Raw genomic sequence first — 14550 nt, 5'->3', positions numbered from 1 at the left:
CCTTAGGTTGAACAAAGAAATATAAAATCACACACCAGAAATAAAACAAAAATTAAAAGAAAATAAATTACATAGCCTATTAATAAAACAAAAAAACTAAAAACTCGTGGGAGATCTCAAAGCGTTCGTATAGCATGTATTTACTTTTTTTTTATTGTAAATGTAGCCTCACCATTTTGATTTTGTTTAGTCTAATTTGAATCTCGTTGAAATTGTTGGAGCACTGCAAAACTATATTTCCCTACAAGAAAATATATTACTCTGTTTACATTTCTCAACTATCAGAAAATTACCCATACACTTTATATTGTGTTATGTATCATTTTAATACAGTATCTGGTTGGAAACCACTGCACTAGCATATACAAGCTACATATAAGCATGATTAATGACCCAAGCAAAAGGCAGCCATCATGATAAAGTCTGCTTTATTACATACAGCTCTTGATAAAATAAACTCTTACAGCAGGTTGCTTTTAACTGACTTTGTTATCACACAGTTCCTCACACATTATGAAACAGCCATCAGTAGCCAAGCTTTCAAAGCAGGCACAGCTACAGCACACTGTTGGCACCTGGCAAGTCTCCCAAGGCCAGGAACCTGTTTAGTTTGAACTCAAAGTCAATGGGACGTTCACTGGGAGGCCTGTAGGTCCCTCTCATTGTTGAGCTCAGGTAAGGAATCAGCGCACAGTTCTCTTCAAACAAGGCCAGCTTCTTTTTGTACTTCTGGCGGGTGTAGTCTGTGCTCTTGTGGTTGAAAGCTGTAAAATAAGAGACTTAATCCATTAGTACTTGACGTAATCAATCATCCTTATTATGTTCCTTATTCACACACAACATCCATTTTTTTTACCTAAGGTAACCTTGACATTGTGCTTACCTTTCAGATAGAAGGCCACATAGAGGAGTGAGGATTTTTGTATACTGAGGAAGGGATACTTTGGTTTGAGACACCCCACAGCTGTCATGGCCTTTATGACTGATACTGCCACACCCTATGAAAATAAGGCTTAACTTAAAGCAGGACAGACGTCACAGAGACTTCAGAAACATACCTATATTATATTAAATGGTGTGTTTGAGTGTAACTCTGACCTGTTCCAGGTAGCCCAATGTTGGAAGGGAGGTGAGAGACACAGGTTCACAAAGAGGAGGGACTTTGCTGGGAAGCCTCTGGTCCCAGTAGGTTTCAGGAGTCCTTGACAGATAATATATCAACTCAAACTTTTACTCAATAGACTATTTATCATAGCCAAATGATACATTTCAGATTTTCAGATACCACTGACATGTAAAACTGAGTAAACCATGTAAAAAGAAACATTTCTGATAAATACAAAGAGACAACTCACCTCAAGAACTTGTCCTGTTTCTGCTTCGTCTCAAAAATGTAGATGTGTTCTCTGTATTCAACAGCATATTCCATTTTTCCTCGAATCAGGGCTTCGTACCTGAGGACAAATAAACCTTCTATGAATAGCAAACTATCTAAAGATCGCAGGCAGTACGGAAAAATATCAGACAAAAATTAAGTCCTATTGATATATTTATTCTATGTGTGGTGGCATGTAGTGTGACACTCTATAGGTCAGAGTTTTCTCAACTTCACAGTCTTTTTGACTGATCATGTATGAGTTAGATTTAAACTTTTATTGAGGTGAATAGTGTACCTTTGCTTTCCATCCAGATAAGTGACCGGGCAGAAGCCCTTCATCTCAACTTGCTGCGGGAACCTGTCCTTCACCTGAATCTCAGTTAGCGGTCTCGGCAGCAGGTGGGGTTCTGGGAGAGTGTGTGGGCAGCCAGGAGGCACAAACTGATCAGGAGTGGTCAGGAACCGCTGGGTTCAGAGAGCAACGTTAGAATGTTGTTCGTCCGTCCGTTCAGTCACATATAATATCATTTATTTGCATGTTAAATCTGCTATTATAAATGTTTTGTTTATCTTGCATAATTTCCCAGTATGCCTTTGACATCTGTGTGCTCCACTACACTCACCTCCAGATGGTCTTCGCCACACATCTTGTAATAGAGCCCCGCATACTCTGCCACATGAGTTAAGGCTGCAGTTTCTGAGCAGTCCACCAGGTGGTGATGTAGAGCCAGGCAGACGGGGCAGTACTGACCGAACTGTCCAAGCCCACACTGCAGCTCCTTGGGTGTGATGCACAGTCTGTAGAGGCAAGCTGCTTGTCCTGGAAAATTGAAAAAACATGGGAAAGGATTCATTAATGCTCATCATTTTAAAGGGGAACTCAACCTGGGCCCTATTTCCTCATGTTTTTGTGGCTTAGTGACTAATGGAGATGACACATTTTGAAACTGGTTGAATATTGAGAGAAAAAGAGTGCAGCTGGTTGTGACAACCTGCTCAGAGTGACCTACCAGCTGTGACAGACTACCACCTCCATAAATGTAGGTTGAAATAGAATAACTAATTCGGTCAGGTAGGAAATATTTACCAGACTGTTACTACCATCTCTAAATGTGGTTAAAAGTATAGACAGTATAGGCATGTCACCTTTAAAAATGAGTTTTCAATACATACAGTATTTCACAGGTTATTTTACATGAGGTGTAAGAAGTCTTGCTAAGCTGATGTGTGGATAAGCCTCTCGTACTTACTACTGCGCGTCCTCTCCAGGTAGCTGTGGATATATTTCATGCTGATGCTGACCTCCTTTATAATTCTGTTCCAGATCCACCATTTGCTCTTTAAGCCATCAAGCGGGATCCAGTTCTGACACTGTTGTTGGAAGTGTCGCCTCACATACTCCATCTCCTGCTTGTAACAGGAGTTACGAACGTGGAGGATCTCGGAGCTGTCATGCATCAGGTGAGGCCTGCAGTGGGAGGAGAGAGGAGGGGCAGGACGCGTTTAATTACTTTAACTTTGAAGGTTTGCGATTTCAAACAGCTCTCAGACTTGTAATTTCTGATGTATATTTATAGTTGCCATTGATGTGACTCTCACTTGTCGGGTTTCATCTTGTCCACAAGGCCTCTCTTCTGCACCTCCACCGTGTCCAGCTCCAGCTCAACTACTATCATGGGGATGATGCTCTGAGACCCCATCAGCTCTGCCTGCTTAAGTGTCTTCGGAAAGCCATCTAACACATACCTGGGATGCCAAACAAGTAAATATTGTCATCAAAAACAACCTCGAGCTGGAATTACAGAGTAAGAATATAGTTTTTGTCTTTAAAAACAAAAAGCACATGTCGGTTATATTACGGTAAAAGATCTTTTCAAGCCTTTATGTTAAATAATTCTCAGTAAATAAATATAATACATGTATGTCCTGCTTACCCACGTGTGCTGCAAACCGAGCTCATGAGCACCACCTCCAGACACTGTATTGCCAGTTCATCAGGCACAGTGAGTCCCTGGGAAAGATGTTTTCTCATCTGGACAGCCAGATCAGTGTTCTCACGATCGTTAAGCACCATACGCATAACACCACCGATGGACAGACAGGCCAAACCATATTTCTGAGCAAACATCTGTGCCACTGGAGAGATAAAGGAAAGTGTCAGAAATTAAGACTGAAAGAAACGAAAGAGGAGAAAGAGAAAGTGTAAAAGAAAAACTCACCAGTGGTTTTTCCAGATTTGGGCGGTCCAACGACAGCCATTTTGACAGGAAGGGACTGGGTGGGCTTTGGCTGCCTGAGGTATTTCAAGGGGTTCAGCATAAATACGTTGCGGTTTTCCTTAGATGCAAAGAAGTAGATGTACTGATGGAAAATCAGGGGATATGAGGTATTTAGAGGCCACTGGAGAGGCTGGATCAAATCTTTCTCTTTGTATTGCTGCAGAAGGAGGATAAAACAAGGTGACAACAGATGAACATGTCAGCACAAAAGAGAAAAAGTGTACTAATATCTTAAATAAAAATCATGGCCTCATCCCACAGACGTTAAAAAAGACACAGCAGCCATTCTTAAATTGCGCCTACCTGTACGGGATCCCAGCACCCAAAGGCGCTGTGGAGCTTATACGAGGAGAGCAGCAGCATATGTGCCAGCCTGTATGAGATGGATTGGCATTGTTGGAAGAGTGACTCCCTGTTGGTCAGCAGGGGTTGGATTTTCTGGAGCAGCTGATGTTGCACAATGCGGAGCTTGCGAGATGCACTGATGGATACTTTGGGTATGTTTTGTTCACTCAGGAGCTCCTGATGATAGAAGAGACTTTATGAGCATAGATAGATAGCGTCAGATAACTTAAGGTAAAAAAAATAACACTTAAAAGGGACAGTAAGGATCTTTTGAGGTAGGGTTGTGTGAGGTACTTATGCATAATCAGTGTATTACATACAGTAGATGTCAGTCGGCACTGCCTGGGTTTGAAGAAGCAGGCTGGAGTCTGACATGGAAGCTAAGCTATGAAGAGCTGTGGAGTTGCCTGAGTCCAGTCCTTTGAATCCGTCCCACTTAAAAAAATCTATATCAGTCTAAGTTTATACTATATTCAGAATATTTTCACTGCTTATCAGACAAATAAATAATAAAACTGTTATATTGCTCTTTTCAAAGCGAGACTCCATTGAGAAAAACAATGATTTAACATCACTCGACACAGGACCTGCCAGTCTACTGCTGCCTCTGTCAGGTATTTTCTTTGTGTTATTGTGTGACTTAAATGGGTTAAACTCTGCCCCTCCATCCACAGCAGCATGCTGACTGCTTTGCTGTGAGTAGTACACTGACTATGGATAAGTACCTCATACAACCCCACTTCAAAAGATCCAAACTACCCTTTTAAATCATCAGATTTTGCAGTAACATCTAATGACGACAATTTGTTTCACTTATTACCGTGTCTCAGCCATGACTCAGACTATTGTAAAAGTAGTCTGAATCCTGACTGTGCCCAAAAGTAAATATTAAATAATAGCAGAAATTATGTGGGTGAGGGAACCAAATAGGCCCACACATGTCTGGCCAGTTGTTTGCCGTCACTGGTTTTTGTGTCTTTGTACCGTGACAGTAGTGAGATTGTTTTCATCCGTCACGTAACGTTCTGATATCTCCATCTCCAGCCTGCCAGACGCTGCGTCCTCAGTCTCCTCATTCTCCCTGTCTTCATCATCCTCTTCTAGAGGAAACTCTTCCTCCAGCGTGGCCTCTATCTCGTCCTCTATGTTGCCTGCAGCTTCATCCTCTTCGTTTTCTTCATCCTCACGATATCTGAACTGATGAGTTGGAGAGACGAGGGAAAAGGGTTGAGCAGTGAGCAGTGATGAAAAGGGGATGAAAGTAGTTATAATGAGTTTGCTGACCTTTGTTTTGGCTTCCTTTGTGAGTTCGATCCTTCTCTTGGCAATGTCCTCCTCCTGTACCAAAGATAAAGCTATGATTGTGCCAGATACTCAAACAATATATAGACATTGTCAGGAGGACCGATGCATGACAATAAAGTTGGCAAAAAAATTATTCTACCAAGCCACCACTCGCTTACCCGATTCTTCTTTCGTAGATTGTGAAGGAGGTTCAGCTGTGTTTCGCGGTGGTGGCGACGCTCGCGCCAGCTCTCCAGGTATGTCGGCAACAGACGCTTCTGAACATCTGTGACATCCACCGCCATGATTACTACAATGTCAGGGAAAAGGTGCCGCTGCAACATGTACTGCACATCATCGGGGTTGTGAGGGAAGCCCTCCAAAATAAAACCTGTAGACCTGCAAGATGGACAATATTAGGGTCAACAAATACCTTGGGCTGCCAAAACCATGCTACATGTAGGCAGTGTACGTTAATACACAAAAAATGAAAAGGCCTAAATAATGAATTTAGGTAAATAAAGTGTAAAATATGTTTGTAACTGTACATGTGTGAAAGGTCTGCATGTGAGCAAGAGGTGAGGGATGCAGTAAGGCAGCATGAGCGATTTAGAGATGTAATGTTTTTTTGTTTTTTTATAGAAAAACGTTGACATTTTGAGTTGGACAAGAAGTTGCTAGTGGTTAGCTTAGTTAGCTGGCTAAAGTATCCACTTTTCCATTACATCAAATATAACACTCCTACAATAGTACATTAGCTTGCAGAGAACGCACAAGCAGTTTAGGAAGGAAAAGCCAAGTTTCAGGGCTGAGGGTGGTATTAATTTTCTCATCTAACTCTAACAAAGAAGCACATTTACCAAAATGTCAAACTTTTTGTTTACGGAGGGTAAGAGGAGGGGCAGGAAGTGTGTGCGTTTTTGTGTGTTTGTACAACTACTTGTATGGTTCTTGTTTCCAGTATGGAGCGATAAGCATATCCAGGATCTGTGGGGTCAGTTGATCTCCATCAGACAGGAAGGCTTTGATAGCCTTCTCTTCATCAGTCAGGACCACTTTCTGCAGTAGAAACACAAAATACAAAATAATTCAATGGCAAAATTTCATAATTTACAACAGTTAAAAGCACCGAACACAATACAGGAAATCCTTCTTCAGAGAAAATGAAGCAGGATTGGAAGCCAACCTCCATGTCATTCATGTTGGCAGAGGTATCCTCCGTCTCGTCCTTGTTCTCCTGTCTGGCTTCTGCTATCTGAGCCTCCAAGTCCTCAGGAGACTCCTCTGAAGACTCTACCTCATCAGCACAAGGTACCCGCTTCTTTGTCTTGGCCATGATGAGCATCTGGAGTTGCTCCCTGAACTGAATATGGAAGATGCCAAGCTGCTGGGCAAGCCACTCACCATGAGTTGTCTTGCCTGACCCTCGGGTGCCGAGCAACAAGATCCGCAGGGCAGGAGGCTTGGAGAGAAGAAGATAAGAAACTTGTTAGGGATTTTAGTTTTACCGACTATGTCTTTTTCTTTCCTCTCATGACAACTTGTACCTTGAGAAGCTCCGTCTGTGCAACAAATTGTGCAGGGTTTTGATGGAAGGACTCCCTGGCTTCTAGGCTGGAGAAGTAAAAGGTCTTCTCACAGTACCTGGCTGCAATTTCGTCCGTACAGGGCCGCAGGATGTTGTGGGTTTTTAGGGCCACAGGGCAGAAATGCTGGGTATCGCCTAATAATCTCTTGAATGTTGTGTCCCCCTGCTGCTTTCATTGAGAGAAACGATATGCGGTTTAAGGTCTGTTTATATATGTATCTTCAATTATCAATACGATTATACATTTGTAGTTTTAAGGGACAGTTATCCTCAAAACCAAAAACACATATTGTTCCTCTTACCTGTAGTGTTATTTATCAATCTGGATCGTTTTAGTGCCCAGTGTTGGAGATATTGGCCGTACCATCAATTGTATCACCACACAGAAGGAAGTGTGCATCTACTGCTAACTCAGCTAGCATCACTGAGCTAACTAACATTACAGCTCAACTTAGGAGGACGCCATCAAATCTTTCCATCTCGCACTGTCACAAGCATGAGCATCTCGTCCATGAGTAGATTTACACTTCCTTCAACATGGTGATGAGGTTGCCGGGTAAAGTTTGGTAGAAAGAAAATGGTCCCTACATGAAACTGATCACAACAAGGTATCTGGATTATCTTGAGTAACTGGGTCAAGACTTCTGGAAAGAGACAATGCTGTTGAGTTCAAATGTATTTTTTTGGTGCTTTGAAAGCTGAGATCCATGTAGTTCCATAATATTCAAGAGAAGACAGACATCTCTATGGCCGATATCTTCAACACTCTTGATTGATAAATGGCACTACAGGTAAGAGAAAAAATATATTTGAATTTGGGTTGAGCTGTCTCTTTCAAGTCAAAAAGACTTGTTTACTGACGTCATCCTCCTCCTCCGCTGCATCATTGTCACCGCTGCCTTCCTCGGCTCTCTCCAGCTCAGCTAAGGCCTCAAAATCCTCCGCCTCCTTTTCCAGGTCCATTGCTGATAGTTCGGCGGACACATACTCAAAGGGTTCTGAAAATCAAGCATGTAAACCAGATTGGATTGGGATTTTTTCTCATAAAAAATGCCATCTAGTAGCATCTAGGAATAGTCACATTATTATATAAATCATTAAAAATCTAGCATCACTTTAACAACATTATTATTGTCATTATTATATTAGTGTTAGAATTAAATTGCTTGAATCCTGACTGGGCATTCTTACCCAATAAAAGACATGAGGTTTGTGGTGTGTGGTAAACAAGACTGATACTTTAAAGTGTTACACTCACTCTCCATCTGAAGGACCATCTCTCGGAGCAGCTCCTCGGGGCTTTTGTCGGCAATCTCCAGTACTGATTGGGCGACAGTTAGAGCGGACTGCATTTGGCCCCATTCGGACTGAAACTGTTGCAGTTGTACTTTATAATCATTAATCTCTGGGCCGTCTGGATAACCCAAGTCCCAGTGATCAGGCAGTACCACAGCTTGAGTTAGACAAAAAAGACAAAGTTTAAGATGAAGGGAAGGCATTGTTTCAGTTCAGTGCTGCTTTTAGGGTGATTACTTACAAAACAGCTTGTAAATAAAAAATGGAATTTGAAATGACAGAATGTGACAAAAATATCACACCTTCCTTTTCGATTGTGTCAGGATGTGCAGGGCTGGTGGTGTCACATTGTTCAGGATTTTCTACAAGGGAAATTAAGAAATGCTTTTAAAACAGCGCTGGTCAATTTCTACAGGATCAGGGAGCCTTTGTTAATTTAGGCTCCTTCAGGAAGAAAGACGGTACCTTCGGACTCCTCAGCAACTGTCTCTAGATTTGTTTGCTCTGCAGGCTTGGCCTCTGCCTCTGATTCTTTCTCCTTTTTGTTCCTTAAATGGAGAGGAATTAAGCACAAGAACCACAGCAGGTTCAACAGTCCATTTCAGATATAACAACTCATAAAATTTGACAGCATCATTGCACCTGCACTCACAAGGCCTGCTTCTCCTTCTCAGGTTGTTCATCCTGCAATCTCTTCCTTACTGTTTCGTCCACACTCTCCTTGTTCATCTCATACAGTCTCTTTAAAACTGTTCAACACATTGAAGTCCAATAATACATGACAGAACTCTAGTATAGATTCAAGTGTATTAAATGAAACAACAACTTGTGTTTTATGCATTGTTTTTGTGTCTTATACCCTGATTGCTATCACTGTCTGTAAGACAGAAGAGGATGTCTGGCAGGATTCCAGCTTGCTGTAAGGCATCCATTTGGGAAAAGTTCTTGGGAAAGTTGTCAAGCACCCAGCCGGTCCTGACATTTGCACCAGTGTCAGCCTCTTCAATCTGTAAGATACGTATTATTAGCAACACCACTGCAAACTGTTTATAGGTGTACTAATAAGGCTGGGTATCAGTATGTGATACATTTAAGGTATCGACTGAAATAACCAAGCACCAAGTAGAAGTGAAACTTCTCCAGTCAACGATACCTGAATTCAATTCCTTTTGTACCCAGTTCTAGAAACAAATAACCATGTATGTATGATTTTGCCCGCAGACAATGGTAGCGACATGTGATTGGCCCACTACTTTATGCAGACTGTGGTGTGGTGAGGTCGAGCATGGCGTACTTGAAGAATGAAGTTGGCTGTTCGACGTGTCTGGATGCCATCAAAATGTTCAAAAGTATGGCCATACTACACACCTGTGGTGTCTTACATATCTGAATACTTCCATTCACATAAAGGGCATCGAATGAGGTAGGAAAAAAAAGGTAAATGAAGTGCTCTATTGGTATCAGTACCACGTTAAGGGTACTGGTGTTGTAATTTTTTGACTGACACCCAGCCCTATGTGCTATACATCTCAGTCCCACTTCAAAAGCCCCAAAAATGCAGCTGCCACGTTTCAGTTTTGTGACATACCTCTTTAATATGCTTCTCCAGTACCTCAGCATACAGGCTGAGGGGAGATGTGCTCATATGTTTGGCTTCTTCCAGTGCAGAGAGCACTATGGCTTGTACCTCTGGGTGATCTTCTGTCACTGAGAACAGTAGAAAACATTTCCAATCCAATCCATTTTATTTATAAAGCACAATTTAAATAAACACAAAGGTTTCCAAAGTGCTGTACAGTAAAATAAACACAATAGAAACATAATAAAAAGACAAAATACTACATAAAATCAACAACCTACGTGGTGTTAAAAGCCAAAGAAAAGAGGTGCATTTGCACATAAATACATTACATACTGCCACACTGAGCTCCAAAACTCTGGGGACACAACATAGCTTGACCTGACTACAAGTTTTGATGTTGACAGTAAATGTGAAAGATTATTGCCATTTGTCGAGAGACAGAAAAAGATATCTTACCTTCTGCATTATCCGTTTCATCTGATAAAATAAGATGTTAGACATTAATTGTGTTTATTACAGTATAACTCACATGTTCAAATAATGATAAACACTGAAGGGTAGATGTGTATATATAATATATACAATACAACTGTAAAGATGATAAAGAACATCATCGTCAGCAAACAAAAACAAAGCTTAACTTGCCTGAATTCTGTTCGCCATCCTGCTCCATCTTCATCTTAATTTTCTCTATAGCGACCTGTGTCGTCTCCTCTTTGATTTCATCAAGCCTCTCCTGCTCAACCTTGGCCAGCACCGGCTGCACCAAAACCTCCATATCAAGCACCAATGCATTATAGTGCTGAGCTAGAAGCCTAGACAGAGTGCTCTTCCCTGCCTGTGGAGGTCCAATGATGGAAACTCTGCAAGGGGGCCTGGGCATCGGAGGAAGTAAGTACCGTCGGGGGTTTGTGACAAACTTCTGGTAGGCCTCCTGAGATGAGAGGATGTACAGTTTGTCCTGGAAGCTGGAGGGGGTTGAAATGAGAGTTCCATTTAAAGTTATCGGATAGATTTTTCACCTGGCCATAGCTTACAGATCACTCACCCCACACAAAATTCGGGCTTGCCAGGAATGAGCTTGCCCTCCTTCAGAGCAACAGGACAATTTCGACCCCAGCGACTCCTTCTCCATCTAAAGCCAGGGGCCACTGTCCTGGAGGAGGACATGATTCTCATCAGGTCGTCCTGGAAAAGAGATGGACTCAGGATTAAACAAGTTCTAGTTAAATTTGGAGTGGACGGAGTTTGGGCATCATAAACAATGTGCGTTTATAGCTCAAATGTAGGTTATTTTAAACACTGATTAAAAAAAAAAGAATATGAATATGGTCAATAATGGCAGACCGTGTTAATGTCCTCGGGCAATTCTTCATCATCAGTCTGGTGGAGAGGGATTGGAATGGAGGGCTGCTTTAATGCCATGGATCCAAGACGGGACATTACAGACTAGAGACAAAACAGTCAACAGAATAAAGTCAAACACACTCCATACAGCCAGCAACGGACTAACATTGCCTGCTAGTTAAAAACATGCTATGGTGACAGAATCAATTCAACAACATATTCAAAGTTGTATTGTTTATTGTCTTGTTTATTAGCATGTATTTCCTGCAGATGGTTCATTGATCCCTGGTGTCTTTACCGAGTGCAGCTCTTCAGGTGAGTTGTACCCATCCAGCTCCAACAGGTAGAGGGGGTTGTGGTGTGTGATATAGTCCTGAAAAATATATCAATTAATTTACAATTTACTGGCTCCAAGAAACTCAGGCTGTATCTCTGACAGCACTGATCCAAAGTTGACAAAGCTCATGAGGGTGATGAAATTTGGCTATGCACCTGACATGTAAGAACAATACCCCTGATTACACCATCAGAGCTGTCTGAAATTTATTACATAACTGCACATAATCCAAAGGTAAAGGTTATTATTCATATTGTGTGAGAAATTAATGACTTCATTTTAAATGATTAGCCTAAAAAATAGCTGTATTATCAGTGGTGTGACATGTTTACTTCTTAAGTAATGTGTGAGCCAATCAGACATTTTGGAGCCCTGGGTAACTCACCTCCAGTGGTCTGAGCATGGTGTCCTTGTACATTGTGATTCTAGAAAAAGCATTTCTGGCCGAATTCTCTGGTGTCCACACCATCTGGTCAATAATATCCTTCTGGAGTTCTTCTCCTCCGACCTACAAGCAAACAAAAAAGAAAAAAAAAAGGTTAGGAAAGGTTTAACTCTGTGGCAAGATGTGTTTTCCCATACCTGCTCCTCCTCATCCTCGACTTCCTCATCCTTGTTCTCCCTCTTCTTGTTGAACACCTCCTCACGCTTCCACTGATCCCTGTTGTACAGCTGCCCTGTCTCTGGGTGCTGCTTCAGACCTGAAAGCCTGTGGATCAGGTCCTTGTCCGCACACTGGTGGAGTTAAATTCATAATCAAAACAACCTCAGATGCACAAACCTTCTTCGGAATATTAACATTCAAAGTTCAGATACTTAAATTGTTGATTAAAATATTGCTTGAATCAGTTTCTGCTTGATGCAGTGCACACATCTAAATAAAGGAGATGTGGGTAACCTTGATGTTGATGATGAAATCAGGTGTTAGTTTGAGGTTTTTGATCATTTCAAGCTGTTCATGAATCTTCAGACGCTCTTCTGACATGAACGGTAGACAGCTGAGCACATACCCTGTAATGCAACACGTGATATCAGGTGCAAGTGATTGGCAGAGCTCACACAGCAGTGTTTTGAATGACAGGCCTTGCAATCTGTGCAATTTGCAAACATGATCACTGTGCTAAAAGCAATTGAGCTACATGATTTACCATAGTGCTCCACATCTGGTGAGTTGAGTCTGTCAAGAATCAGCTGGAGCACCATGTCTTCTGGTACACTTCTCCCCTCAGATAAGATGTTCAAGAGCTAAACGGTCAGAAAAAGCAATTCATACACCATAAAATATATATGCAGAACACATGACGTATAAAAGGATCAGTTAACTTTTCTGTCCTGTGACATAGAAAATGATACTCACCTCTATGCCTTGCTTTGTTTTATTTCTAATGTGTGTGTTGAGCACATCTGTATCTGAAATATTTATAAAAGCTGATGAGAAATATCTGAATTGTTTTGGAACAAGGAAAGGAAATACAGTGAGTGTAGGCTACTTACCATCAATTAAGATGCACTTCCAGGACTCTGCAATGTTTTGGGCCAAGGTGGATTTGCCAACACCCTGCCACAAAGAATGCCACAAAATTGATATGCAGTCACTGGGTCATGGAAGGTGTTAGGGAAAAATGGGTGTGCAGTGGTTTAATTGTGGGGGCTGGTGGCAGCACTCAGAGCACTGTCCACAATGTTAGTGATTAGGGAGGGACAACTTTTGTTTGGTATGCATTTTTAATTTCTCCTAACCATTTGGGATCAGTAGGACCTGATAAGTATAAAAAACAAAATACTGTCAATGATAATTAAGTCCCAATGTCCACAAATGAGACAAAAAGTAAGTCCAAATGCCCTCAAATGTGTTGCCATATCAAACTACAAACATTATTAATCATAAATAAATAAGTTTCAACCACAAAATGTTATCAGGTTTTGAACCTTGTCCTCCTTTGCGACGGGATCGGCTGCAGTCTGACTTGGCAGAGATGGCTGCCATCTTGTTGTTACATGGATTAGTGTATTGTGCTCTTACTACCACTAGATGGTACAAAAAAGTGTCCACGAACAAGGACAACAGGTCTGACTTAAGTAGAATGAATTATAAGGACAAGTGTCCTCCTATGAGGACACAGAGTCTCAGGAGGTTATAAGTTGTGGGTCAGAATAGCCAGAAAAGCATGCTGGCTTGCATACTGCAAAACCAGACCGGATGTAGTAGAACATCTTGGTATTTTTGACATAGGACATAGGACATACCAAATCTTTTCTGGCATACTGTAAAGTATGGTTGTTGGGGACAGACATATAGGTCTGTTCTAGCTCATAACTAGCTCATTATCTAAGATGGGGCATTTCATTTCTATATACAGGTAAGTTAACGTATGTTCAAATCTTCACCTTTACCTTAGAGAGACCATATATGGAGGTGTGTGTGTGTGTGTGTGTGTGTGTGGCTACCTCTTGGAAACCATTTCTCATTGTGTTGTATTATGTGCGGGTGCTGACGAGTGTGTGTAAAAGAAACTAATTACCGGTCTTCCAACTATGATGAAGCAGGTGGGTTTGGCAAGAAGACTCTCTCTCTCGGCTTCATCTTCTATCAGGTTGTCCACGAAACGGTCTCCTTGAGCTTATTAAATTAAAATACACAGACACAATCAACAGCCATACACATAACAGGGAAAGACGTGGTTAAACCGTCAATTTCCTGTAACATATCTGCCGACCTAGCTAACTATTCGGCCGTTAACGTTAATTTTTAAATTATAAAAGTTAATTGGTCATAATTAATTGCTGTCATTTCAACAGAAAGTCACTCACCGTTAGTTTGGGGCATTTTATATCCCGTTTTTAACCCGTTTAAACTTTTTTCATCGTGCGTTCACAAGGATAACTACGCTACCTTTACGCTACCTAACGTTAGCCGTAGCCGCACACGGTTACCATAGCAACTAACAAACTGGGAGAGCCTGGGGTCAGCTTTCTAATATGAACCTGCTAATGGTACAGCTAGCTAGCAACTTAATGGCTCAAAAAATAATTTGCCGCGTTAGTAAGTGTGTGTATTCTCAGTTGTAAAAGGTTATAAACACCCATAGCTGTTATTTTCAAGTCATAATACAA

At 41.4% G+C, this 14550-nt stretch overlaps 1 protein-coding gene across 2 annotated transcripts; it reads right to left on the bottom strand.

Annotated features, from left to right (window-relative positions):
* Positions 1–404: 404 nt before the first annotated feature.
* On the bottom strand, positions 405–14335 carry ak9 (adenylate kinase 9). 2 transcript variants are annotated; one of them, XM_050058256.1, is made up of 37 exons: positions 14248–14335; positions 13959–14056; positions 12931–12994; positions 12794–12846; positions 12585–12681; positions 12335–12447; positions 12019–12171; positions 11822–11944; positions 11398–11472; positions 11100–11201; positions 10801–10940; positions 10398–10720; positions 10209–10229; positions 9759–9877; positions 9030–9177; positions 8823–8919; positions 8636–8718; positions 8473–8532; positions 8133–8327; positions 7736–7872; positions 6834–7043; positions 6473–6748; positions 6227–6345; positions 5466–5685; positions 5287–5340; positions 4987–5199; positions 3961–4179; positions 3598–3814; positions 3313–3514; positions 2978–3124; positions 2629–2846; positions 2002–2198; positions 1674–1843; positions 1356–1454; positions 1099–1201; positions 884–998; positions 405–764 (listed from the first exon to the last, which is right to left on the bottom strand). In XM_050058256.1, the coding sequence occupies exons 1-37, from the start codon at positions 14261–14263 to the stop codon at positions 556–558; spliced, it is 5205 nt and encodes a 1734-aa protein (XP_049914213.1). In that variant the 5' UTR covers positions 14264–14335; the 3' UTR covers positions 405–555. The 2 variants fall into 2 exon arrangements, with proteins under 2 accessions (XP_049914213.1, XP_049914214.1); XM_050058257.1 differs by having other exon boundaries at positions 6834–7040.
* Between the last annotated feature and the right edge of the window lie 215 nt (positions 14336–14550).

This window comes from Epinephelus moara, chromosome 12 (assembly GCF_006386435.1).
Source record: "Epinephelus moara isolate mb chromosome 12, YSFRI_EMoa_1.0, whole genome shotgun sequence".
Classification (NCBI taxonomy): Eukaryota; Metazoa; Chordata; class Actinopteri; order Perciformes; family Serranidae; genus Epinephelus; species Epinephelus moara.
This window is presented reverse-complemented; position numbering and strand designations above follow the sequence as displayed.

Excerpts from the sequence above, each read along its gene's own strand:
- ak9 (XM_050058256.1), bottom strand. Across the intron at positions 8,533-8,635 it reads AGTTGCTGAGGAGTCCGAAG|AAAATCCTGAACAATGTGAC; the intron begins GTACCGTCTTTC and ends TTTCCCTTGTAG. Across the intron at positions 8,328-8,472 it reads TGACACAATCGAAAAGGAAG|CTGTGGTACTGCCTGATCAC; the intron begins GTGTGATATTTT and ends GTCTAACTCAAG.